The sequence below is a fragment of the Trichosurus vulpecula genome, chromosome 5, assembly GCF_011100635.1.
Source record: "Trichosurus vulpecula isolate mTriVul1 chromosome 5, mTriVul1.pri, whole genome shotgun sequence".
NCBI lineage: Eukaryota > Metazoa > Chordata > Mammalia > Diprotodontia > Phalangeridae > Trichosurus > Trichosurus vulpecula.
This window is the reverse complement of record NC_050577.1, coordinates 273,495,620-273,522,392: the sequence shown is the minus strand read 5'-3', so window position 1 is coordinate 273,522,392 and position 26,773 is coordinate 273,495,620. Positions and strand designations below refer to the sequence as shown.

At 44.0% G+C, this 26,773-nt stretch overlaps 3 protein-coding genes across 4 annotated transcripts in view; 1 reads left to right on the top strand and 2 right to left on the bottom strand.

Moving 5' to 3' along the window:
- SCN8A (sodium voltage-gated channel alpha subunit 8) overlaps positions 1-20,753 on the top strand; it is a 133,942-nt gene extending 113,189 nt beyond the window's left edge. The window contains exons 20-26 of one of the 2 annotated variants that reach the window (XM_036758726.1): positions 1,842-1,964; positions 8,553-8,837; positions 10,527-10,580; positions 11,201-11,338; positions 12,508-12,612; positions 14,954-15,224; positions 17,006-20,753. In XM_036758726.1, coding sequence (XP_036614621.1) covers positions 1,842-1,964; positions 8,553-8,837; positions 10,527-10,580; positions 11,201-11,338; positions 12,508-12,612; positions 14,954-15,224; positions 17,006-18,153 — 2,124 coding nt within the window. In that variant the 3' untranslated portion in view covers positions 18,154-20,753. The remainder of the gene's footprint in view (positions 1-1,841; positions 1,965-8,552; positions 8,838-10,526; positions 10,581-11,200; positions 11,339-12,507; positions 12,613-14,953; positions 15,225-17,005) is intronic. The other variant, XM_036758727.1, reaches the window with a different exon arrangement.
- A 593-nt stretch (positions 20,754-21,346) lies between these two features.
- Positions 21,347-22,979, bottom strand: LOC118851327. Its single transcript, XM_036760779.1, has 3 exons — positions 22,851-22,979; positions 21,872-22,124; positions 21,347-21,744 (listed from the first exon to the last, which is right to left on the bottom strand). The coding sequence occupies exons 1-3, from the start codon at positions 22,977-22,979 to the stop codon at positions 21,425-21,427; spliced, it is 702 nt and encodes a 233-aa protein (XP_036616674.1). The 3' UTR covers positions 21,347-21,424.
- A 2,197-nt stretch (positions 22,980-25,176) lies between these two features.
- LOC118849990 (transmembrane and death domain protein 1-like) lies at positions 25,177-26,391 on the bottom strand. The gene has a single exon (XM_036759138.1). The coding sequence runs from the start codon at positions 26,365-26,367 to the stop codon at positions 25,522-25,524; it is 846 nt and encodes a 281-aa protein (XP_036615033.1). The 5' UTR covers positions 26,368-26,391; the 3' UTR covers positions 25,177-25,521.
- Between the last annotated feature and the right edge of the window lie 382 nt (positions 26,392-26,773).

The following is a 26,773-nucleotide window of genomic DNA, read 5'->3' as shown; positions in this document are numbered from 1 at the left end:
TTTTAACTTTCAGAAAACCTATTGGTGTCATTCTGGAGTTCGAGACATTCTGGGCTTAAGAAATCTGCTTCACTAAAGGTTCTATAACTTTTAAAAAATGTAAATCCTTGAGTCTTTATGTCCTTGGGGACCTTAATTTTCCCCTACCCTCAGGCCCACCTATGCCAGTCCTCTACTCTGATTATTAATTCTTTTTAAAAAAATTCTCTTCATTCAGTCCAGAGGCACAGAATTGCATATTTAAATGCTAACATAGAATACAGAAAAGGCAGCAAATAAAACTACTGTGTATTTTTCCAAAATTTCCTTAAAATGTCACCCTATCAAAAAAACCCAACAAATTAAAGATGGCCCTATATTTTATAAACTGGGGTTTTTTCTTTGTTAGAACCAATTAGGAAATAATAGTGAGAGCCCTGACAGCTAGAATTCCGTTTCCCAACTCAATGAACAAAAGTCAGTCCATAGACAAAATCCCTTAGGAGTTGCCTATGCCTCTCTGTAGCATACCTGTGTGTGGTTAGAGGCCCTTGTGCCATAGTACTCAACACAGGCACTTGTATAGATCCAGGTAAGTATGACTCAGCTGGAGAGATGAGGGAGAGCTTAACCTGGAAGTACTTGGGCACTGTTTTAACCTATGGTCTAGGGAGGTCTAGCTACCTCATTTTGTGCTTCCTCTCCATGTCTAGTCAACTCTTGATTGCTCAGAGACATCTTTACTATCTCTTGTTTCTCCTGTTGTCTGCCTTTCTGGCCATTTCACTGCTCAATTGCACCTGAAATAACTTGTGACGGGAAGGGCCTCGGTTTGGGAGTTCCAGGGAACTGGGTTCTAGTTCTGACTCCATTACTGCTTAGGGACCTCCGGCAAGTACTTTCTCTGGACGTCAGTTTCCTTATGTAGAAGATGAAGAGATTGGATTAAATGACCACTAAGTTGTCTCCCCATTTTAAAGTTCAGTGATTCTGACAGAACATGGACCTGAAAATTCCATGGCCTGGGGTTCAGAGCTTGAGAATGGGAGAATAAAGCTCTTGACTAGCTACTCAGGGGTGAATTGTAGATTCAGTTATCCAATTTAACTCTGCAACTTGGATGAGTGAGAGTTGACTGTGGCTGGGGAGGAAGCAAGGATGGGCAAAGTTTCTGTAAGTAGGCTGGGACCCTCCTCGGTGATTGCTCATCTTTCTGGTCCTTTGCAATTGGGAGTTTTTAGGTCTGATGTGTTGCTTATCTGGTATATTTTATTTGTTCATTTATTAACTCATCATGCTCTTAAACAAATGGTGTTTTGTCAACTGTTACCATGGTCACCCCACCAGCAGGAGTAAGAGAAATTAACCCTATTGGAAAACCAGTGGTGAATAAAGTGAGGCGGGGACAGCTGGTGCAGTGTGTGTGTATTTATCTGTATTCTTTCTCATAGGTACCTTTAAATTTGTCTGGCTTAATTTAATGGGAACTTCTGGGACCTGCAGAGACTATAAAGGGCGAGGGTAAGGTTCTTGTCATCTCTTCAGGCTCTTCTCTTTCCAATGGAATTTCCTCCCTCTTACCCTCCCCCTCCAACCCTCTTTTTTCCTTTCTGACCCATTTGTGCTGCCTTCTCTCACTCTTCTCTTCCCTCTGTGTGTTTTTTACTTCTGCCTCTCTCAACCACCTTTCCTTCCAGGTCGTTTGAGTCAAGTTGAAGTAGGCAGCTGGTGCCACCCACCTTCCTGTACTCTGGGGGGCCCAGTCTGTGTTATCAGTGCTAGGGGCTTTATTCTAACCTTCTGGAACCTCTGCTTTCTTTCTTTTTTTTTCCCTTTTTTTTTTCTCTTCTGTTTCTGTGTAGGTCTCTTTAGTCAGCCTTATAGCTAATGCCCTGGGCTACTCGGAACTAGGTGCCATAAAGTCCCTTAGGACCCTAAGAGCTTTGAGACCCTTAAGAGCCTTATCACGTTTTGAAGGGATGAGGGTAAGATACGCAGAGCAGCTGATCCTTCTGCATGCCGATGGAAACTGTTTAAGCATGCTAGAACTGATCACACTGGTGGAAAGATCATTTAAAAACAAACTTGTGATACAGCTGCTGACTTGATCCTCCACTCTTTTATTTCTCCCTTGCATCCTCCCCTTAAAAAGGGAAGTTGCATTAAGCCGCCTCATCACATGAATATTGCCCCTCCCCTCCCCCAACAACAACATGCCATTCACAAAACATGTTAACATTGGCTGTTCTCATTTGGCCTGGCTTTCCTTTAGCACTTGAGACGGCTTTCTGGGCTGTTGACTCAGTAGGGAGAATCACCAGGTGCAAAGAAGGGGAATTCTAACCCAAAGACTCATTAAAAAGTCTAGGCTTCACTCAGGGAGAGAGCTGTGTAGGGAAACCCTTGGGGAGGGTCAGTGGCCGAATGTGAGGGGGTTCCTGAGGGCCTAGAACCACAATAACAGGAGTGGAATTGGGGACTGGGTGGAATTCGGCCTGCCTGGGAGAAGAGATGGATGGTTCCCTCCCCCCCTTCCCCAATTTAATTCCTCTTATTGCACCTTGTTGTTCTCAGCCCAGTCCAGATGAGGACTGGCAGCCTTTGTCTGATAGCAAAGCTTTCCTCTTCACCCCCTCCTCACTCTTCCCATGCTGTATGGACCCTTGTCGTATCACTGTCAAATTAGCAACAAAACACTATGTGAAAAGTCTTGGACATTAGCAAGTCCTCCAGAAATCTCTCAAGCGTCTCCTTCCTCTTGCTTCTGGGGACTCCACTTTCCAATCCAAACAATGCAAGGTGTAGTCACCCTGCCAACTGAAAAACAAGGCTCCTTCAATTGGAATGCCTCTTTCTTGTTGGGGTTTTTTTTTGGTTGTTGTTATTGTTGAAATAAATCATTTTCCCCTCAAAAAAAGTTCATTTGATTTTTTAAAACCAAAACAGACAACTGGGACAACTGATTTTTGCCCAGCAAATATCAGAGAGGTCTGATACCCTTCATGAGGCAAAAAAATACTCACGTTTCCATTCAGATATCGAATGCATGCAGGAGAGCAAACCAGAGGAGATGTAGAGAATGTTCAGAATTTCTCAAAAAGATCATTTGGGTTGGATTTGCCTTCTGAAATCCAAAAATGAAAATCAAACAGTTGTAATAGTCTACGTGAAGCAAGCGAACTTGGGAAACTGTCTGCCAGCACAGGGTTTCTGAATTTGCTTCCTGTCCTGGAATCACTATCTAGTATGCCATGGACCTACCTATGGAGGAACGGGAAGCTCCAGGTTTCACTGTGTCTTTGTAGGATTTATTGTGTTTATCCTGCCAAGTACCGTTTGCAACAACCTCATTTCCCTATTGTAGCACAGTCACAGTTGGGTCTCCTAAGTGTGAGTTATCTTGTAATCTGCCATGAATCCATGGAAGGTTCTGGAAGCTTAGTTCTCCATCAGTTTATTGGAATAGAATCCACTCCTGAATGTCTGAATTGATCAACTTGAAATTTCACATCTTCCTCCTATAGATAAGAGAGTTTTCAGAATGTGTGTCTCTGCTTCAGTGTTATGATTCAGAACTAAGCCTCTATAAGGAGAGGGAAAGTCTTGTACTGAGTGAGTAGGGCAAGGGGCTAAATGTCCAGAGCCCAGCTTGGCTCAGAGTCATGGAAAAGAGGGTTAATGATTCCCCTGCTGCTCAAGCTTATTCAGGAGATGTCAGTGCAGTACAAAGACCACATTAGCAGTGTGATAGGTAAGCTATTTAAGCCTTTTCCCAGCTCTGGGGCTTCCAACAGAAGCTCCTGAAATCCAGCATGTGTTGCACACATGCACATGTTTGCTCAGTTGACCCACAATGCCATAGACTCTGGTAGATTGATAACTACTCTCCTGAATTAGATTTGTAGTACATACAGAATGCTAAGGAAAAGTGCATACTAGAGCTTAGTTCTCTCACATCCCAGTGCCTAGAGGCTTTTCAATTTTACTGCCTCGAGGAAGAGTCTTCACTGGCTCTCTGGCCAATAACAGCTGGCTCATTCAGAAGCTATCTGAATGTAGAATGGGCTCTTTCATTGGCTCTGCCCCTGTCTTCTACTTCCTCACTCCTCTCTTCCCTCCTCTCCAGCCAGCTCCAGTCTCCATCCCAAAACAAGCATTTCCTTCCTGCTAGCTTCCAGGCAAAGTCGGTGAGCCAGAAGGCATAGAAGGGACTGTCAGAATTAGAGAATGCTTCTTACTGGTGCTATTCAAATGAGTGTATGGACAGTGAAACTGCCTGCTCCAAAGATGATGTAAGCAAGGCTGTGTACTCTATCAAAGCTGGACTTTTAAATGTTAAATGTCCAGTGTAGAAAATTGTTCTCTAAACGTATCCTCTATAGGATTTGGTTAGCTGGGCTTGTGTTTTGTAGCAACCTCCATTCCTACTGCATGACCACCAGGCTAATGCAGCAAATAGTGATACCAATTGGAGAACAAGGCAGGGTATTTGTGGAAGGATCGAGGATGGGAGGACTCAGGCTCATCATGTTGTCCCCTGGCAGGTCCCTAGAAAGCAGCCTCCATGGGCCAAGATTGAATGCAGCCAATTCAGTTCCTCTGTAATGCCTGGAACTTCCAAAATCAAATGTATTGAAGAATTGCTTTGGAGGAGTTCTTTGTTTGTTTTTTACCTTTGTTTTCCCTTTAGGCTAGAATTTTGAAATATACCTCCCCGCCAAAAAAAATCTTTAAATATCCTCATCACTTGAACATGCTCACCACCAATGGGCTCCACTGTCACTGTGCTACTTTAAATCAGGGCTCTGACCCTAACCGAACAGCTGTGCTTCGTTTTCATTTTTGAGAGGAAATAGATGTCCCCAACCCCATCTGGTGGAAACTGACTTCAGTCTCTCTTTCTTTCTCTCTCTTTCTCTCCTTCCTCAAGCCAAAGTCTAGAAATTTGAAATGCTTGTGCTATTGGCAAAGGAAATCCACAGTGTAGTTCTTTGCTTTTCTCTCCTTCATAGTAGTCTGCATTCTAAAGATGTGCTACTAAATTGTTCAGGACATAAAATAGTAATGCTATGATACATGCATGCATTTTTGTCAGTTGTCAATGCACAATCTGCACTGGAAAGCCATGTTCCCTCTGCCAGATGTTAAAAATTGACAGATTTTATGTATTTATTGAGCATCCACAATGTGCTAAGTACCATAGAGAGGTTACAGAAAAGGTTTTTAGAACAGTGACCTGTGTTGGGATTTAATCTTATTATCAGTTGAATATAATCTGTACACATTTCATTGTGGTGTCTTCAGCTAGATAAGAAGACTGTCTGTAGTTTGATATAACCTGGCTTTGGTTAATCATCCCTGACAATACTACCCACATCTAGATAAGTTTATGAGAAATGAGAATGAATGTCTATGTAAAGCCAGAGTACTTTCATTGAATCAATGACTGGATGGCCACACAGGAAGTTTTAGGGAATAAAAGTTCAAATAGATTTTATTGCCTAATTCATTGATCACAGCAGGAAAATATGAATTAACATTTGCTGTGTCCCCACGCTGTACTAGATCCTGTGGACTAGAAAACTGGAATAAGAAGTCAACATGGTTCTCTGTCCTTTAAGAGCTAACATACTAGTGCAATACAGTGAGACAAACAATATAAAAACTATCTCTATATGTATCATACATAGCTTGGCAGCTAATTCCAGAATAGAGAACAACAATTAACAACTTCATGAATTTGGTTTGTATTTGCTCCTCTATTCGTTAAGCTAATTCGAAAATAAAATGACTTCCTTGATTGCTACTACATGAATGTGCCAATAAATGAGTCTGTTCACCTAGTATGTTCATATCTGAATTTCATTCAGGTCCACCATATCTTTCATGCCTCTGATCAAAGGAAAAAGACTTTAAGAAACAGCCTGGCATAGTGGAAAGCGCCTTGGATTTGGAGTCAAAGGACCGAGTTTTGAATCCCAGCATCACTCCCTGTATAAATATGAGCAAGCTACTTCTCTCTGGGCCTGTTTCCTCATCTCTAAAATGAGAGTATTAGATGAGATGATCTCAAAAATTTCTTCCAGCTCTGCCTTATGCAGAAAAAAATAATTAGCCATTAAAATATAAGCATGACTGAAAGATCACTTAATGAATTAACCCAAAGTTCTTTCATCCTTTGGATGTGTTCAGTTGTGGCACATACACAGGTTATAGGGTACTTGCCTTTATATACTTGTATAGATTAGACTGGGGAAAAGGGGAATTAGAGGAGTCTTCCTGGAAGTAGTCTCCTAATTGAGTTAAGAATGCATTGTGTTTGGCGTTTGTAATGTAACCTTTTTCTTGGATGGACTTCGTACCAACTTTTAAAGTTCTCTATCTCAGAATTCTATGTTCTCGTAGACCAGCTGCAAGGTCCTGAATTGGGCCCTGAAGTGAAATTTTGGAATCTTTATGCAGCTTATTCTCATTATGGTTTAGGGGTTGATTAGTCCATTTGGGAAGTATCCAGCCCCCTCACTGCTCCCACTTTTTTTCTGTTTCTTCCTTTGCTCATTTCCTGCTTGGTCGTTCCTCTGCCAAAGGGTGAACAAGGGCAGCAGGAGGAGGTGAAGCTGAAATCAAACCATTTTATAATTTATTAGCTGTTTTTGTTTTAAAAAAGAAAAGAGGAAAATTTAGTGAGGGAGAAAATTGAAGCAATTGGTTAAAAGGAGATTTGCACATTTTCTGCAGATTTTAATTATCTAGGTTTTCTCTGCCTAGACTAATTTGACAATTTTATACCAATGAGATTCAAATGTCTGAACTAGTGGGTCTTGCAGAGATTCTTTTCATCAGAAAATTAAGAGATATTCACCTCCCAAACAATTCAGAGAACATAAATTGGAGACACCCACAACCCACATTTTAACATGAAGGTCATATCCATAGGTTGTAAGAGAAGGATATTCCTTCTTCCTTGGAAAGAGTAGATGGTCATTCTCGGCCCCATATTCTGCAGAGTGACAGGGCAGTCTTCAGAGAAAGTCTGTGAGATAAGAAAAAAAAAAAGGAATCCTTGCCCAGAGGTCCAAGGCAAGAGCTAGGTCATGAACATTCCTTGTTGTGTTCGTTAACTGAAAGCAGATCATACCTGGTTTATCTGTACTGTAAGGAACTGGTTGCATTTCCTCTAAGAGAGAATTAGGAAAAGCAGTTCATTCCTGATCACGATGCCGATCACAATGATCAGCTAACATTTCTGTAGTGCTTTACCATGTGCCAAGCACGGTGCTGAGTCAGCGCTTCACAAGGATCATCTCATTCGATCCTCACAACAGTCCTGGGGGGTCGATGCCATCATTATCTCCATTTTACAGATGAGGAAATTGAGGCAAGCCACACAGCTTGTAAGTAAGTGTCTGAAGCCAGATCTGAACTCAGATCTTCTGGAGTAATAAACTGGGTAGGGACTAGAGTCTAGATCTCCCAGAGTACCAGTAGAGTATTTTTTCTTACTATACGATTGTTTTTTAAAATGCTTTGAATTCCTCTAGTAAAAAGTTGCATAAAAAGTGGAAATAGTAACCAGCTACTTTGCAAATTTTAAAGTGCTATATAAGTGACAGCTATTTTCATCACCTGTGTTGTGAGTAAAAATAAAGGGCCTAGGAGCGAAAAGTAATGGTGATTTCCTTGTCTCTGATTTTGGGGCTTAAAATTCCTGGTCACCAACAAATGCCCCTTTTTTGGTTAGCTATCAGAGACTCCCTGAAGGGTTTTTATGGCATTTAAAAATGAAATTGAAGAAGCAAGTCAGTCTTGGACCCAGCAAAGGGACACCAGCATCAGACAGGGTAGGGTGTAGACTGTCCAGTGAACCAAAGGCTGGCTCATTGTGTGAGAAGCAGTTCTCAGAAATTCAGCAGCATGTAAAGTCAGAAACCATGAAGGAGAAAGCCTATGTGAAAAGCACATGGTTCCAATTTCATTTGACTGTTGGTAGAGGGAATATAGCTTTTTACCTTGAGCCTGCAAAATATGCATGCTCAGCTATTGCCTGAAACAAGATAACTGGTCTTGCACAGTCACAAAAAGACTCTATGTATTGTTCACTGACTCACTGTTATCTTCAAAAGGCAGTTCTCTGGTTGATCTTGAGTGATCATACCTTGTTTTACAGTGGGGGAATGTCTGTTAAAGGCAGGTGGGAAGCTTGACATTGCTCTGGGATTTCCCAGGTCTGGCCATATTTTACAAAGGATATGGGACTGGGGAGAACAGGCTGAGCAATCTGTAAGTCTAGAAGGTTGCTTCCTGGGAAAGAAGTCTCAGGACAACTTGGACTGGAGAATTAATTGTATTGAAATCGTGGCACATTTCATTAAAATGCTTCTGAAATACAGTTCACAGGCCTGAATAGGTTTAATCCTCCCTGTGGAACTGTCAGGGTATAAGCAGTCCAAAAGAGAACACGATGGTCTCCTGACCAGCATAAGCCATACAATATCATTCCCCTTCTGGAAATAAGGAAATGTGCTCTTGGAGCCTCCCTCCATGTCTAAGCTCTCTCCCCCTTTCCAATGCAGGTGGTGGTGAACGCCCTGGTTGGTGCCATCCCCTCCATCATGAACGTTCTGTTGGTGTGCCTGATCTTCTGGCTGATTTTTAGCATCATGGGGGTGAACCTGTTTGCTGGGAAGTACCACTATTGCTTCAATGAAACATCAGAGTACCGCTTTGAGATAGAGGAAGTCAACAATAAATCAGACTGTGAAGCCCTCATGGATGGGAACTCCACCGAGATCCGGTGGAAGAATGTGAAGATCAACTTTGACAATGTAGGGGCAGGATATCTGGCTCTTCTCCAGGTGGTAAGTTCTCATATTCTTCAACACCAGGATATTCCCACCTGGTGACATCTCTTGCATGATTCATGAGCCAAAGTCACAAATAGCTTTCCTCAAGTCAAAGACCCAAGCTAACTTTGTGATTTCTAAAGCCCTCCCAGAGCAAACACCCTAATTCTCTCTTTGCAAGTATGGTATAATGGAAAGAGCTCTAAACTTAGATTCACAAGAGACCTGGGTTCAAATCTGTGTGGCCTGTGATACTTACTAGTGTGACCTTGAGCAAGTTCTGTAACCTCTCTGGTCTTCACTTTCCTTCTCTGTTAAATGGAGGCAGCAATATTTGAGGTATTACCTCATGGGTTTGTTGAGAGAATCCAATGAGACAATTGTGTGTAAAGGGTTTTGAAAACCTTAACGTGTGTTACAAATGTAAATGTCAGATAGTGTTAATTCCCAGAGAACCTTCTAACGTTTAAGATCTTATTTAAATTTGTTCTCTTATAGCTCCGCAGCATTCTTCTGTTTAGCAACTGCTAAAAAAACAAAAATGGACAGAGGAATAACAAAATGATGGCTTGAAGAGGGGAGGGAAAGGCTGCCCGTTCTCTCTGGGCTGGCAAGAAGCAAGTCAGATCCAGCAGGGGCAGTGGAGTTTGAGAGAGATCCTAGTATACATAATCAACTGTATTAAAGTCATGCATAATTTGTGCAGATGCCTAGAGTGGAAAATTACAAAGACAGTGTCCTTGCATATGGTAATGTTCTGAAACTGTCACTCAAAGTCAGCTTCATGCTCAGCACGAGAGAAAGGTCACTGAAACTCTAAGGAAGGATAGGAATGATATATTGATAGGAAATATTATGGGAATAGGAAATGATATATTGATAGGAAATGGATATATAGTTTATATACAGATGTATGTGTGTGAGATATGTTATTAGAGATGTGCATACATATAGGGTTTTTTCCCATTACGACAGAAAATTCCACAGAATTTCATTCTACCATGCCTGGTTTTCTTCCTGTTCCCCCAACTCCTTAACCATTTCTTATAACTAGGTTAGATCTTGAGTAGAGACAGGAAGGAGGAGCTCATGATAAGGTTTCTGAGGCCACTGCCTTAGATGAAATGTGTTTGTGGAGGAGGAGGGTAGCTGGGAGTTAGATGCTGTTAAAATATGACTGTGCATTTTTCACACCCCGTTGTTTATTGCAAAGTGTTTTTGAAATGCCCTTAATTCAGAGACTTAGTGCCCACCGGGGCTCAGGAATCCTATCCTGCCACGGACCCACGCATCCCTAGACACAGTGGTGTGACCCCATTGTACCTGCTTCACTGTTACGTTACCCTCAGGTCCATTTTGTAGGCTCTCTCCTTTTTTCATATTTTAGCAAAATACCCCTTTTGTCTAGGTTTTAGACCAAATGAAACCTCTATTCCTTGCCCGAGTGTCAATGTAGTTTTTTCCCAGGCTGTGCTTGGTTGTTCTTAGTGACTTGAACAAAACCCCCTTGGGAACCGTATTAACAAACAGTTGGGAAATGTTGTGTCCAAGCCAGAAGCAAGACTCTTCCCTCCTGAGTGGTCCCTGAGACTCCAGCCTGTTTGGGAATTATTTAAACTGTGTCACTTCTGCTGTCCTTCCTCCCCATCCCAAAGCAGGCCAGGCTGCTGCCTGCACAATCTAACGATGGTCTTTGTTTGTCAGGCGACCTTCAAAGGCTGGATGGATATCATGTACGCAGCTGTGGATTCCCGAAAGGTAAGGGCAAGATGACACCATGTATCCCCTCATGGTTTGGACTGAAAGCAAGAGTGGGGAGAAAAGGTGAATTAGTCTGTGTTTCTGAAAAGGTTTGGGATTAGCATCCTGGGCATTTATTACATTACATGTTTATTACAGACTCTGGTCCATCACTGAAAGCCCGTCACTGTCATGGGTTTGCACCAGTTGATTAATCATTCGTAGAGCTCCAGATGTTTTCCTTCTTGACCCGGGGGGATGCTAGCATCCAGGGCTGGCCACTGCACAAGTCCATTCCCAGCAGAGCAGTGTATCTCCCACTAGATTTCCCCTTTTTTTCATGGGAGGCTTGGTCATGAAGGCCCATTTATCCCCAGAACTCTTGAACTAGTCTAATAAGAAGCATAAGGTTTTTTTCCTTGTTCAACGGTGAGAGAGAATGAACACCATGTAGCCTCCCCTAGCACAATAGAGATAACCGCTGGCAGAATAGGTGTTGCTGCTTTGCATGTCACAATCTAAATGCTGTAATTGCCCCCAACACACACACACACACACACACACACACACACACACACACACACACAGAGTTCTGAAGGGAACTTGACTTTGGAATTTTTTTTCTTGTCTCATGGCAGCCTGAACAACAACCTAAATATGAAGATAACATCTACATGTACATCTACTTTGTCATCTTCATCATCTTCGGCTCCTTCTTCACCCTGAACCTGTTCATTGGTGTCATCATTGACAACTTCAATCAACAGAAGAAAAAGATAGGTCTTCTCCCCCTACCCCCCATCTGAGCTCCCAGCTGTAAGACTGGGCCTCGAGCAAATAGAGCTTCCTCTCCTGACTCACCAAATTGTAGAATCTGGAAGTTGGAAGGGACAGAGATCAGAGGTTATCTAGCCCAACCCCAGCCTGGGACATAAAGCCCCTTCTGCGACAGCCCCCTATTCACTGGCCTTGTCACTAGCACTCATTTTTGGTGTTTCAGGGGTTAATTATGCATCATGAGGATTATTCAAGTTTTCTGTTTCTCTTCCTTTCCCTTGTCAGCTCTTGAGTACTTTAATTACTTGTTATCCTATGATCTAGTGGTCAGAACCAGAAAGAATTATTCTGGTTTAAAAAAACAAGACGAATGTTAAGAGAGAAATAGGAAATAGGAATGAATCAATCAATCAGCAAGTATTTACTAAGCACCTACTGTGTTCCAGGCACTGTGAATTGCTGTAATAAAGTTTGAGGCATTTTATTTCTTCTTGCTAACTATGGCCCACTTATTTCAGGCTTGTATAGAAGACTTTCATTCATTTTATAAGCCAGCTTCAACTACAGAAATTCCTAGGGATTCTCTAATTTATTTTGTTAAAACAGATTTTTGAGGTATTAAATATTACCTGAAATAAGTGGACTGTGGAAGTCTTATAACTTTAGAATGACTTGTTTTTATGTTTTCGCTTTTTATTCTATGTGCCTTTTTAAAGGGGTGGCATGTCCAGGATATACTTACGTGGTTCTGAAAATATTTGTACTTATTTCAAAAGTCATTACCCTCCTGAAAGTAGGTACTCAGTATAGAGAAGTCTTGTCAGTCTCCAGGAAGACTAGAACTTTCCCCCGACTACCTGGAGACTGGAAGAACTCAGTAACCACACAGGGACTTGGGTCTTCTCTAGGTTGGATCTGCGAGAACTCAAGTGAAGGGCAGACCAAGCCAGACCGCTCCCCCCCCACCTCCCCCACCACCCCCACCCCTACCCACCCCACCCCCCCCCCCCCGTCCAGGCTTTCCCTAAACAGGATCGGTGCACCAGGAGGACCTCAGCCTCCCCTTATCCCTTAGAACTGCACTGGGGGGAGATTCAAAGTGGAAGAATAAAAAGACTAGTGTTTGAGCACAAGTTGTAATGGCTTGTCCTCTCTTTCCTTCCTTTACTTTGGAGGTCAGGACATCTTTATGACTGAAGAACAGAAAAAGTACTACAATGCCATGAAGAAGCTCGGCTCAAAGAAACCCCAGAAACCCATCCCTAGGCCCCTTGTAAGTGCTTTCTGAGAGCTAAGGGCAAGAAGGCAATACAGGTGGGGAAAAGAAGTATCCTGGGCACTGGGAAGGAAGGAAAAGGGTAGATGATTTCTCTCCTGTTCTCTCTTCCTCGCTGAACCATACCATCCAGAAGACCTGTGGGTGAGGAGGGTAACAACTCTGGGCCTTTCACTGGTGGGTGGGGGAATATGATGAAGGAGCAAAGAGTTGTCATGTTAACAGTAACCAGCAAAGAGCCTGGTGAGACCAAGGGTTTAAATGAGCAGGAAGTGACAGAGAGAATAAATCCAAAAATTGGTCTTTTTTTAGTTAATGTCTTCTCAGCTTTTCTCCACCAAGCAAGTGTTGATCTCTATAGATCATTTCTTGAAATTAGCAGAGATTCTATAGGCAGCCATTGGGGAAGGGCAGAGAGGACAGTAGAAAGGGAAGCTAGCCTAGGCCTTTGCTGGTTCACACCTCCTGTGGCTTAAAATCAAAGCTCTTAGTGTGAGTGGATTTTTTGGGTGGTATCATTAGGCAAATAACATCTGAGAAGATACACCATAGCCAAGACCTTCCATTGTTACTCTTCCCTTAAACCACCTTCTTCATTGATAGATTGCTGAACTGGTTCCAAAGCAGGAGGTAGCCCAGCAATTTGGAGCTCAGAACTTAAAAAATTAAAAAAAAAAAAGAATCTGAAAGAAGGGGCATTATCCAGCAATCCCAAGGTTCTTTCCTTTATTCCTTTTTATTAAAGTCACCATGGCAGCTTCTGACACAGGAGTTCTTAACCTGGAATCCATGAACTTGGTTTTTTAAAAAATATTTTAATATTGAAATGTCAATATAATTGGTTTCCTTTGTAATCCGATGTATTTCATGTGTTTAAAAACATGGTTCTGAGAAGGGGTCCATAGGCTTCATCAGACTGTCCCAACTTGTTCTAAAATACTATTTTTAGCTACTTTTTTGTTCACCCACCTTGTGTTCGAAATTTGTGGGAATTTGTGTCTTGAGGTGATAGGAGAGTATGAAGCGGAATATATTTTTCTTCAGATGGATGCTTGTATTCTTTTAAGCTAGTGCAATAAGGAGCAGTAGGATGAGCAAATTCAGATCACTAATGTTACCTGAGACTGCACTAAGACAGCCCTGAGCATCCAGGCCAAAGGAAGTGAGAGTCCCACTGCCCGGTCCTCTGAGAAGATGACCTCTGGAGATTTAGGGAGATTCTTGGGGCCATATTTTAGAATGAGCATTGACAAGATGGAGAATGGCCAGAAGATGGTGACCGGGATCGAGAAGGGACTAGAGACAGTGCTGAAGAAGGACAGTCGAAGGGCCTGCAGAAGAGAAGGCTTAGCAAGGACATGATAAGCACTGGGGTTTGTTCTGCTTGATGCCAAGGACTAGACCGGGGCTGGGGAACCTGCCGCCTTAAAGCCACATCCTTGAGGCCACAGGTTCCCCACCCATCATCTAGGCCTAGAAGGAGAGAGTAGAAGTTAGAGAACCAAATTAAAACTCAATGAAAGGAAAACTTCCTAATAGCTTGAAACTGTACAAAAAATAAAAGGGGCTGTCTTGGGAGGTAGCGGGTTGCCTTTCCCAGAAGTCTTTGGGTAGAAGGTAGGTGATCAGTTGTCGAGCCTCTTGTAAAGGAAATGTTGGTTCAAGTGCCGGCTGGACTGGATGACCTCTAAGAGTCCTTCCAACTCAGATGCTGTGAGACAGGGGCAGGGAGAATGAAGGAATAGCTGGAGAACACCAGAGGAGGAGAGACAACAGGAGACTCTCAAGTCTGTGCTATATGAGGATCCTTTGAAGGGACCAAGAAGGTATAACCTAGAGAAGGTGCCTTAAGGGGCACATGAGAACAGTTACAACAACTGGGTAGGCTGCCATGTAGAAAAGAGACTGGATTTCTACTGTTTGACCCCAGAGGGTCAAGCTGGTCAGACTGGCTGCCTCAGAAGTTAGTGGGTCTTTAAGCAAAAGCCAGATGATAATATGCTGGGTATGTTGGGGATTCTTTTTAGGTGTGGGTTGGGCTAGATGACCACTGAGGTCCCTTCCAACTCTCAAGTTCTACTTGGGATGTTGGGAAGTATGAATGGGGTCAGTGGTACAAATGAAGTTTTTGCAGCCAAACAATTTTAGAAATCTCTCTGTGAGACAGGGCAACCACTGCTTCTAGCAGGATGCCAGAGCAGACCACTATGAAACAAAAGGGGAGAGTTATTGGGTTAGTAAAGTAGGGTGTTCAGTACTACATCTATTGGTCGAATGCTTCCTTTACTTGAGAAAGTCCTTCTGAATCTTCATGTTCTTCCTCCACATATTTCCTCAGAATAACATCCAAGGCGTCGTCTTTGATTTCGTAACTCAACAAGCTTTTGATATCGTGATCATGATGCTCATTTGCCTCAATATGGTGACGATGATGGTGGAGACAGACACTCAGAGCAAGCAGATGGAGAACATACTCTATTGGATCAACCTGGTCTTTGTCATCTTCTTCACATGCGAGTGTGTGCTCAAGATGTTTGCTTTGCGGCACTACTACTTTACTATTGGTTGGAACATCTTTGACTTTGTAGTGGTCATCCTCTCCATTGTTGGTGAGCCAAAGGGATCAAGAGGGGAGGGCTTCTGGCATTTTGGGGGCAGCCTGGGTCCCCCATCCAGCGCAGAAACATTTGTACTACTTGCAGTCAATAAGTAACTCGTGAGCATCAATGAGAGAGATGGCTGAGCTATATATTAGGCTTTAGGTATAAGGAAAAGATTAGACTTGGTCCTTACTCACAGTCTAATAGGGAAGGAAAAATAGATGTCATCATCAAAATATTTGTTTAAAATACTGAGAGAAGTATGAAGAGAGAAAAAACCTAGTCAGAGATTTTTAGGTTTAAAGAATGGTTAGGAAAATCGAGAAAAAAAAATTCCTGGAATAGGTGGCTTTATGCTAACATTTGAAGTACAGGGAGCAAGAGGAGGGTGAAGACTGAGTATATCATCCCACCACTGGAGGTTTTCACTAGAATAAGCTAGGGAAGCTACCCTGGTTCAATTCAGTTTTGGCCTTGACTGAACCCAGAAGACATTTGGAGGTTTTCCTGGTGTCCTGATGAGAAAAGAGGGGCTGACATGAGTTGAGCCTATTTGCTGTCATTCCTTATCCCATCCACTTTTGGGACTATTGACCATTATTACTTATCCCATCTTTTCCTGGTAGCTACAAGTACAGGTAATGCTGTGTTGGGAACAGCAGTGGGTGCCTTTATTCTGCCTCCTCCAATAACCCCAAAGCTAGCTTGCTTCTCTAATTTTTGCCTCCCTCTTCCCTGAAAATAAAAATCCAGTTTGAGCTGACTCCTGATGACCAGACACCATGTGAACTCCATAGGCACTAGAAAGTAGTGGGTGTTGCCCAAGGTGAAAAGAGCTCAGGAAAAACCTTGGATTTGAGCTGCGGATTTGAGCAGTGAGATTATTCCTCGTTGGGCTTAGATCAGATCCAGCTTTCTTGAATACTTCACAGAATCCTTAGGCTAGAATAAGTCAGGAGAGGTCGGTCAGTCAATCCAGCTCCCTTCCTCTGGACATTTCTAAAAGAGAAGGTTCTCTTGTTTTTAATCCTCTCAAGGAAGGGAATTCCCACCTGGCCTCATTAACACATTTCAATATTTAGTTTCTTGGTAAAGTTGTTCTACTTTATACCCTTTCATGTCCCAGGTGAAGCTTCTTCCTATTTGTTTGGTCCTTGGAAGAAATAAAAAATATCTTATGGTGATCTTCTGTGAGAAAGCTCTTCAGAAACTGATTTTCCTGTGCAAGTTTCATGTTCCGACTTTTTCACCATCTCATGTTTCTTCTCTCTCCCCTTCTAACTTCTCTACCGTCACCCTTGAGTTACGTAGACCACTATAGAACTCTAGTCAGGATTTTACCCAGGCTGAGTATAAAGGGGTAAAAGGCCTGGCCTGTACATTTTGTCAGTGCATTTGCATCTTTCAACAATGTTGGCATTTTTTTACTTTTAACTGTGGTACCACATTGAGACCTTAGTCACAAGAATCTAGTCTATATAGGACCTAGCACTTGTAACCCTGGGGATGACATTCCATTCCTGTGGGTCTTTTTCTTGTCTCTCAAGGATGTAAATATGAAGGAGATAGTAACCTTGATATTTATTTCAAACTCCTCATAGGAAAGGCACTTTGCACATTTAATGTAGTAGTCCTATAATTTTTAACCTATGAGAAATTGGGGAATATTTTCTCTAAGGAGGTCTATGACTGGCTACGGTTTTCTTGGAACTAAAGGAGCCAGGGCAGGGAGATTAGGGAAAGATTGTGTACATATTCTGACTTGTCTTCTTCTGCCCTTTTTTCCCTAGGAATGTTCCTAGCTGATATAATAGAGAAATATTTTGTGTCCCCAACTCTATTCCGAGTCATCCGATTGGCCCGAATTGGACGCATCTTGCGTCTTATCAAAGGAGCCAAAGGGATCCGTACCCTTCTCTTTGCCTTAATGATGTCCTTGCCAGCCCTTTTCAATATTGGCCTTTTGCTCTTCTTGGTCATGTTCATCTTCTCCATCTTTGGGATGTCTAACTTTGCCTATGTCAAACATGAAGCTGGCATTGATGACATGTTCAACTTTGAGACGTTTGGCAATAGCATGATCTGCCTGTTTCAAATCACCACCTCAGCCGGCTGGGATGGTCTCCTGCTGCCCATATTGAACCGCCCACCTGACTGCAGCCTGGACAAGGAGCACCCAGGCAGCGGCTTTAAGGGAGACTGTGGGAACCCCTCAGTAGGGATCTTCTTCTTTGTCAGCTACATCATCATCTCCTTCCTAATTGTGGTAAATATGTATATTGCCATTATCTTGGAGAACTTCAGTGTGGCCACAGAGGAGAGTGCAGACCCTCTGAGCGAGGATGATTTTGAGACCTTCTATGAGATATGGGAGAAGTTTGACCCTGATGCCACGCAATTCATTGAGTATTGTAAACTGGCAGACTTTGCTGATGCTTTAGAGCACCCGCTTCGTGTCCCAAAGCCCAACACCATTGAGCTCATTGCCATGGATCTGCCAATGGTAAGTGGGGATCGCATCCACTGCCTAGACATCCTTTTTGCCTTTACCAAGAGGGTCCTTGGGGACAGTGGAGAGCTGGATGTCCTTCGGCAGCAGATGGAAGAGAGGTTTGTAGCATCCAATCCTTCCAAAATGTCTTATGAGCCCATCACCACCACACTGCGACGCAAGCAGGAAGATGTGTCAGCAGTGGTCCTTCAGCGCGCCTATCGGGGACATTTAGCCAGACGAGGCTTCATCAGCCGAAAGCTAACTTCCAATAAGCTGGAGAATGGGATCACGCACCGGGAGAAGAAAGAAGGTACCCCTTCTACAGCCTCCCTCCCATCCTATGACAGTGTAACTAAGCCTGAAAAGGAGAAACAAGAGCGTGCAGAGGAAGGAAGAAGGGAAAGAGCCAAAAGACAAAAAGAGGTCAGGGAATCCAAGTGTTAGAGGAAAAGCAAAAAATTATATATTGTACAGATTTAAAACTTGAAAGTGAAAGATTGTTTACAAACTTCCTGATTATTGTCAGTGCAGAACAGCTGTGGAGACCCTTCCCCAGAGATCTATACCAGACGTAGTCCGCTTCCCATATAACAAGGTCGCGTCTTGAGCAGTGACCTGCCAGAGGCAAAGGACCCTTCTCTATGGACACATGGATTTCCTAACGCTCGGGCAGGTGGTTACTGCATGTTTTCACATCAGTCAATGCAACTTTAGGACAAAACCAAGAGGAAACAAAAACAGGACACAGTGAATAGGCTGCCGGGACCAGCATATTTCCGTTGCAGCCAAACGGGTTTTATTTTCTCATTTTGTTGATTCTCAGAAGCAGAAAGCACCACTTTAAAAGTTTGTTTGTTCATGCAAACTATATTTGCATTCTTACATTAGTTAAGCAGCTAAAAAAAAAGAAAGAAAAGAAAACACATTTAGCCCATGTCATTTAATTGTCAGTTTCTTTGGTATTAACCGCATCTTCTTTACATGGGCTTCACGTGGTTTGGAGATGGGTGGGAAAAACAACCAGGTTTCTTCAGGCTGAGGAGGACTTGCTCAGGCCAATTCCAAACATTGTGCTCGTTCAATGCGTAGAAATGATTTGCATGATGGCATGCTGTGATCAGAAGTCATGCATGAGAACCATACACCACAGGACATTAATGACCTGTCCACTGAACTGGGTCATCCTTGGGATAGGACCCAGCCCTGCACTGGCCACTGTATTGGGAGAAAATGGTAAGATGTCCACGCCCACTACAATTCCTTATCAATTCTTATAAGTCTTTCACATGCTTCCCAGGTCAAAACAAAACAAAACAAAACAAACAAAAAAAACAACCAACCAAACCGACAAGCAGACCAAATTTTTTTTATGTTTGACAGACATTTCTGACATACAGCCATTGTTTCACATTTAAAACATGAACTCCTAAATGCTGCTCTATGTCCTATTCATGGGGATACTGATACCAAATGGCTTGTATTAAAAACATCACTGTAAAACCAAATCCTAGGGCTTACAGAGACAAAACCAATTCATTCGTACCTTGCAATATTTACGATGATTATTCAGCCTTTGCACTGGAGAATAGACATTATTTTGGATTGAGATAAGTGCTATTAGAAAGTAGCATGTTATCTCTTGGTAATTTGGGGAACTTGAGCCAGCCCTTGGTTGGGGGCTAAGGAATGCTCACTTCACTTAGCATCATGTCCTTCTGCATTCTTGCTTTCTCTGGGAGGAGGAGGTGGGGGAGAGGGGGTTCAGACAGGCTGTCCTGGTCTTTTGGCTCTTCTGCAATGGGGTGGTGTATACAGCCTGGCTCTCTGTATGACCTTTCTTTGCTTCCATAACGTTTTCCACCAGACAGGAGTTCTCAATGACCTCACTGGAACGGGACTGTCCTGGGGCTGTCACTGACCTTTGTGGTATAGCAGTAGTTGAGGAATCCTGAGGTGGAGGTAGAGCCACCTCTTCACCTAATTCCATTTGGTTTCTTTTCTGCAGCGCTCTTGATGAGAAAGGGATTTCACAATCATACTCCAGAAAGTTCTCATTTCTCCCAGCACATTTGGTTTCTGCCAGTTTTGTTGTCTATTTAGTTAGCTCTGTGTTCCCACTGTCCATTTCCACTGGCCTGTGATTTCAGGTCAGGGTTACCTTGTCCATAGAATGAATTCACCCTCAAAAAACATTCTTTTCCATTTCCTGTTTAAGGAAAGAATGTTTCAGTCATGTGGTTTCTCATTGTGCTGACTTTTGATTTTCAAACTGAGATGCTGCAGCCAAGTGCCAGTGAAAGAAAAGAGGGAGAAAGATGTTATAGAGTGTGGACCAAATCAAATACAACCTTCTGGAACAAGAAAAAGGGGAAAAATCCCCCCAAAACATATACACCGACCTGCCTTGCAATAGAAGCACTTAGGTTGTCATTTCACACTTTAACTGGCTTGTTTTGCATAGACCAGACCACAGCCTATCCGTAAGCAGAGCTCTCCATGAGGCTGGACTTAGTGACGAGGGAGCGAGTTCCATTCAGTTCTCCTAGGCCAATTCCAGCAGTGTCATCAGCAGAGCTGTCTGCCCTATTATACCAGACACGAGAATGGGAAGTCATTTTTATCCGCCAGTTACCCTCCCTACCGCTAGGTTGTATAGTCACATACATATGTACAGGCTCCATTGTAAACAGCACAAAACAAAAGCTGAGACGTGTGGTTAAACTTTTTAAGAGAATTATAAATACTGTAATATATCATCATTTTATTTTATTGGCATGCTTTTTGTAAATACAAAAGAGTAACTAAATTAAATAGGAAATGGCTTCTGGCTTATGCCATTGTCATGTTTATTTTTATTTTTTATACTTTTCTTTTTTCTTAGGTCTTAGATGCTGTCAGCCAATGTACATCCCCAAACCAGACAGACAAAAAATTTTTTTATTGCTAATGGTCTTTTCCAAAATGACAAAAAAAAGTTTATTTTTGTTCCAATGTGCAATAAATTCTAACCACTTCTATGCAAGATTTGGCTAAACTTCATAATTGTTCTTAGGTCTTGAGATGGGCAACAGAGTTGTAATATCCAGCATGGCAGGTACATGGAGTGCTCATGCTAATGATGTCATTAAGCTGCTAGAGCATAATAATGAGATTTTTCCTGAAATTTGACTTTTTTCCGTGCCCAAATTCCCCATTCCCAAACCAACAGGCTTCCTCCTCAGTACCACGTGGGCCTTGGTATCTGACATCCCTCCACCAGCTTCCCGGGGAGTAGTTCATTCCCTCCATCATTTGAAGTTTCATCTTTTTGTTGTTGTTAAAAAAAAAGAGAGATAATAACTCTTCTGTCCCTTCTTGCCCTTACCTAATCACCCACCTCCGCCCTACTCCACACTCCTTTTGGTAGCAAATGACACCATCACCAGCAGTTTACACCCACAGAGAATGGGCACTGAACTGAGAGAATTACTACTGACATTTTTGTATGTCTTCCCTGGGCAGGTGAGTGGCAATACTTTGCCAAAAACTAAAAATGCCAATCAGGAAAGCAGCAGCATCCACAGTACCACTGCGCGCATATAAATATATATATATAGATATATAAATATAATATAAATATTTATTTTTTGTAGCCAGGTCCTTGGTGCAGTATTTATACTTGGGAATCCACCTTTAAAAGAGGACAAAAAGCAAACAGACACACGATGCTGTCCATTTAAAAAAGCAAAGCCAAAGCCACGAGCAGCAGCATCAGACGTTGCAGTTGTCGGTGGATTCGTACCACCCCTCCACCCCTCCCTTCTTTCCTTCCAACTGTGGTTGCTCTTGAGGAATTCCAAGCAGAGGACAAGATGGGAGTCAGGGGAAGGGTAGAAAATTGATCAAATCCAGATGAGCTGCGCTCAATCCTTGCTGAATGCATCCTGTTTGGCATGGGGAGTCCATGTAGGAGAATTAAGTAGAGACCCTGAGGCAGAACCCCTGGGGTCACTTCACCCAAAGCCCTTTTCTTTTTCTGCCGAAACAACTGTAAGCCTGTAAAAGACCAATAATGAGATGAGTGTATTAGTGAATGGAATGCATGGAGATCGATGCTGCTCTAAGGCAGGTGTGATCAAATACTTCACTATCATAAGCCAAAAGGAAACATAATAAAAATTACCCTTTTTACTGTACAAGGGAAGTTCGTCTTGGTGTGCATCTGTTGCTTGACTGTCCCTGTTCTTGAGTTCTGGTTTGGGTCTGGGAAATGAGATGGTAGCAAATTTGATTTGGGAAGGGAGGGAGGAGAGGTCAGAAAGTGTCTTGGAAGGCTCTGGTTTGAGGCGGAGGAGTATAATAAGATGGGAGTGGAAAACATGACCCAGACTCAGATGCCTCCCCCCACCAATTATACATACCTTTCCTTGCCCACACTGGATTTTGACCCAGAACCCCTGGAAAATCTACCAGCCTCCCTGGCTGAGTTTCTCTAAAGTGTCACTAGTGTTGGTCCTGCTGGTTTGGTCTCAGCTGCTTTCCCCATTACATAACAAAGAAATTTCACCCTTCTTCAGTGGGCACAGCTCCCAGTAGCTTCCCCACCCCTTCTGCTATGCAATACACTGACCCCTGGCCACCACTGCTTCTACAGTTGGACAAAACAGGGCTGGTTCTGAATACAAATTACTCCCCAAAATACACTCTATAACAGCCAGGTGAAGGGCACCCCTCTTTTAGGCCATATCTCTGGTCCAGAAATACGCAGTAACAAAAACAAATGCTTTTTGCTCAGCTTGGGAAGCTGCAGTTTTGGAAGGAGGTAGATGGCAGACGCATGCCCAAAGCCAACTCTTTATTCTTTTCTCCCAGCCACCCAGCCCTCCCTGGTCCCCAGGCTCTGCAATGGAGGCACATTTGCCATCAGTTAGGACTTGAGCCCTGAGCATCTTCAACCATGTTGCCTACTTTTTCCCCAATGCCCAAGTTTTTGCAAAAAGCTTTGCCCATTTTTCAGAAACCTCAACCCACTCACTGCACCTACTCACACTCCCTGAGGAATTGGCTACAACTGGCCCGCACAGTGGGGAAATCAAGTCAGGATCGAGGAGAGAAAACAAGGTTTGCACCAGAATGGAACGAATTACTCAGCGCCTGGTTGCCTTGGTCTTCCTTCTCAAGAGGTAGCCAGCCCAGCTCTTTTCCAAAGTCAGAACAATCTCCTGGGGCTCCCACTGCTGCTGCTGTACATAGAGGTTGTTGAGAAGCTCGAGGTGGGTGTGGGTGTGCATGTGTTGTGTGTGTGTGTGTATGTGTGTGTGTGTGTATGTATGTGTGTGTAGGACATTTATAGGTAAAAGGGAGTGTGACCCAGTGGTTTCAGCAAAGGGACAGGACTCCTGGATTCCACCCTCAGCTCCTGCCACTGGCTCGTTCTGTGGCCTTGGGCAAGTCACTTAACCTCTCTGTGCCTCAGTTTCCCCATCTGTAAAATGGGGATAATAATACTGACCTACCTCACAGGGGTGTTGTGAGGCTTCAACTAAATGTCTGTAAAGCGCTTTGAGGTCCGTGAGGCAAAGGCACTAGGGAAGGGCAAAAAGTATTATTATTACTATTCTCGAACCGAGGAAGAAGAAACAGTACCATAAATGCTGCTATTATGAGAGCCATTTTAAATTGCACTGCTCCAACCACCCCCGCTTCTCAGCATCAGAACAGCAGGTCGAAAAAATGGCTTTCTTTTCACTTGCTTCCAGAGTTGGTGATAACTAGACAGTCTCTATTGTTTTCCTTGCTGTATCTCCTTCCCCCACCCTCTTGGCTTGTTCCCTGTTCCGTCTATGCGGAGAAAGGCAGGCATGCTTGAGACATGAGAATGTATAGTGGGTTGGAAGATTATAGTCTGAAATTTGGATTTTACTTTGTACTGTACATCTTTTTACTTTAGAATTTGCAATAAAGGGTTACGTCAATCTTGTTTTCAACTCTCCTCTTGGATCGGCCTGTCATTCTCTCATTGCTGTCAATCTTCATCTCCCTCAGCAGAGCCCTTTTAGCCCAGCCTTGGAGGGAGGGAAGGAGGCTCCAATCAGGGATGATTTTGAGCTGTTGGGTTCAGTCCTGAGCCCACCCCGAAGTTCACCGAGATCTAGGTGAGAAACAACCTAGTGGGTTGAGACAAGTGGCCTTGATCCCTTAGACTGAGGCAGCTTCTGATGAGCTGGGTGAGATTTAGGACTTCTGGGCATTCAGCCTCGTCATCATCATCATCATCACACACACACACACACACACGCACGCACGCACACACAGTACCCTCAATAACCAGCCTGTTTGACTGGGAAAGGTCACAAAGAGATTTCTCAGCAGGCTGAGCTTATCGTCGAGACTGCCTAAACACCTAGAATTTTGCCCAGCCTGGTGAGGAAGAGAGGACTCTACCCTGCACACTTACATTTACCACAGTGACAGCCAAAACAAGAATCTACAACATCACTGCCTAATACAGGAAAAGTACTATAGTGGGATTTGGAGTCAGAATTTCTGGATTCATGCTTTGACTGCCACTAACTTGCTGTGAAACTGTAAGCACCTAACTCCTTTCCTTTTCCTGGGCTTCAAGTTCCTTCTCTCTAAAATAATGGGATTAGATAGGCCCTGATGCCCTTTCCATCTTTAAAATCCTGTGATAGGACGGGTTTCTAATTCTGGCCACCAACTTATCTATGTGACCCTGGACACATTTGTTTCCCTTTCTGTAAAATGGATCACATTCCTTCCTCACAAGGTGGTTGGGATGATCATAACCAGAGAATGGAAAAGTTTGAAGACCTGAGTTCAAATCCTGCCTCTGATAAATACAGTCACCCTGGGTAAGTCACTTAACCTGTCCATGGTTGTTGTCAGAGACACTGTCAACCTTCATTGGTAGAGGGAATTTCCTCACTGGCTTGTTTGTTCCCAATACCAATGAAATCTATTCCCTATCCAAAACACCAATCCCGCACCTATCTTGTTGCCAGATGACGCTTGTCACACACCTGTAGGTACTTCCTCCATTTTCTGCCTGCTGCCTCCTCCTCTGTCCACCCAGCAACCCATGCTTCCCCTCCCCACCCAAACCTCCAGTATCCTCATTACTTCTGGCCAGGGGGAGGAAGTGGGCTCTAGTTCTGATCCCTTCTGCTCTTCCCTGCTCCTGAATGCCTCCGAGGCTACTGCTCCCATCTCCTGCTTGAGGCTGAATTTGGCCTGCAACTTCACTTCACATGATTTGTTGAGGCCAATGTTGAGGAAATACTTTTGCTGGGATGATGGCATGGGGAGCTTAAATGATGACTGTCACTCTTATTTCCTCACATGAGTAAGGAGAAATAATTTAGGTCCAGATAATTGGCAGTACACCAATCCAGAATAACACCTTTAAGAATAAGTGAGGTGTCCCGGCGCGAAGTCTTTTCAATGCTCTAGACAGTTTTTATAAACAAATAAACATCTTTTGTATTGTTTTTGAAAGTTATTTCCAAAACACCATCATGTGTTATTTGTGTGTATGTGTGTGTGTGTGTGCACTCGCGTGTGTGCGATCGTGTGACTATTTTGTATTTGTCCAAGGTCGAAACATCCTACCACCATTTGGTGTCTGGTTAGGAAACCTCTCCAGTTTTGCAGATTGGGAAACTAACAAACGTAAAACATAAGAAACTAAGAAACATAAAACCAAATGCTTTCACACACAATGCGGTTACCCCCTTGTTCTTATGTTCCAGGGGTTTGTCCCTACAGCTCTGGGACACCTAGGAGATGGGGAGGACACCAAGATAACCTTTATTAAGGAAGAGTTTTTACTTCCCACAGGCAGTCGGGCTCGCTGGTCTCCAAGAGGGGCACGGAGACTAAGCTGGGGCTCTCGGGCCTATACTCCACGTCCTGGTTCTCATCCCTATCAGCCTCTGTAATGCACAGCGAGAGTAGGATGAATAGCATCCCGGTCCCGAAGGCGCCCATGAAGCCGCTGAAGAAGGCGAGGGACAGGGACCGAGCCCAGTCGATGGGATGGCGCGGGTACGGGGCCTGGGGCAGCCTCTCCACGATCAGCTCCAGCGCCTCCCAGGTTTCCCAGGCATCCCAGGCGTCCCAGTCGGGAGGGACAGCGCGGGGCTGCAGGGGCTGCGCTGGGGACGGTTGGGCAGCCGCCGCTTCCTGGTAGGGCTGCGCGAATTTCCGAAGCTCCAGTGTGGCTTCTTGGTGCAGGCTTTTGGCCAGCTCCCGGGCCACGTCCGGGCGGCCGCAGCGCCGCAGAACCCGGGCTACCCGGTCCCACTCCAGGGCTGGCGCCTTGGCCGCCAGCCAGCTCGCCAGCTCCTTCCGACACACGCCGTCCGAGTCGAGCGGCTGCAGCTCCCGCTCCACCCGCCGCTGCCGCCCCTCGGGCTCTTCGTCTGGCGGCCTCCGGTCCTCGGACAGTCGGGCCAGCTCGGCCTCTGGGTCAGGCTCGGGCGCTTCCAGGAGGGCTCGGAACAGCTCACATTCTTCTGGGGTCAGCATCTCGGCCAGGCGGACCGCCATGTGAGGGCCCATCGAGTCCTCAGCCGAAGCCAGCCCCAGCGTCCAGCCACCCAACCCCACCAAGACTAGTGCCAGGAGCGGAGCCCGCACCCACGTACACGCCGCCATCGTCTCGATGGTCTCAACGCTCGGAAATTCGAGGGGCAGTGGGGGGGAGGACGCTCAGAACACAGAGGACAATGGGGAAGAGTGGCTGCTGTACTGGCTTTGCCCCGCGTTCCCCCTTGAGACACCCAGATCTTGTTTACAAGCAGTAAAGTATCCCTGTTTCTGATTTTTCGGAGTCAGGCCATGGCTGACACTCTTAGGTACTCTTTGGCTACACTCTTGGACCCTTCAGGAGTGTCAGCCACCCTGAAATCTCAGTGCACTTTATACTATAGTAATTTTTATGCCAATCCCGTTTTCTCTTATACCCTTGTCTTTGCCTGTCTCTCCCATCCTTTAATGTTTTCCTAAAAAAGAATGTAGAAACCTTGGAGCCTAGAAGATCATAGATTTAGCCTGGGAAGAG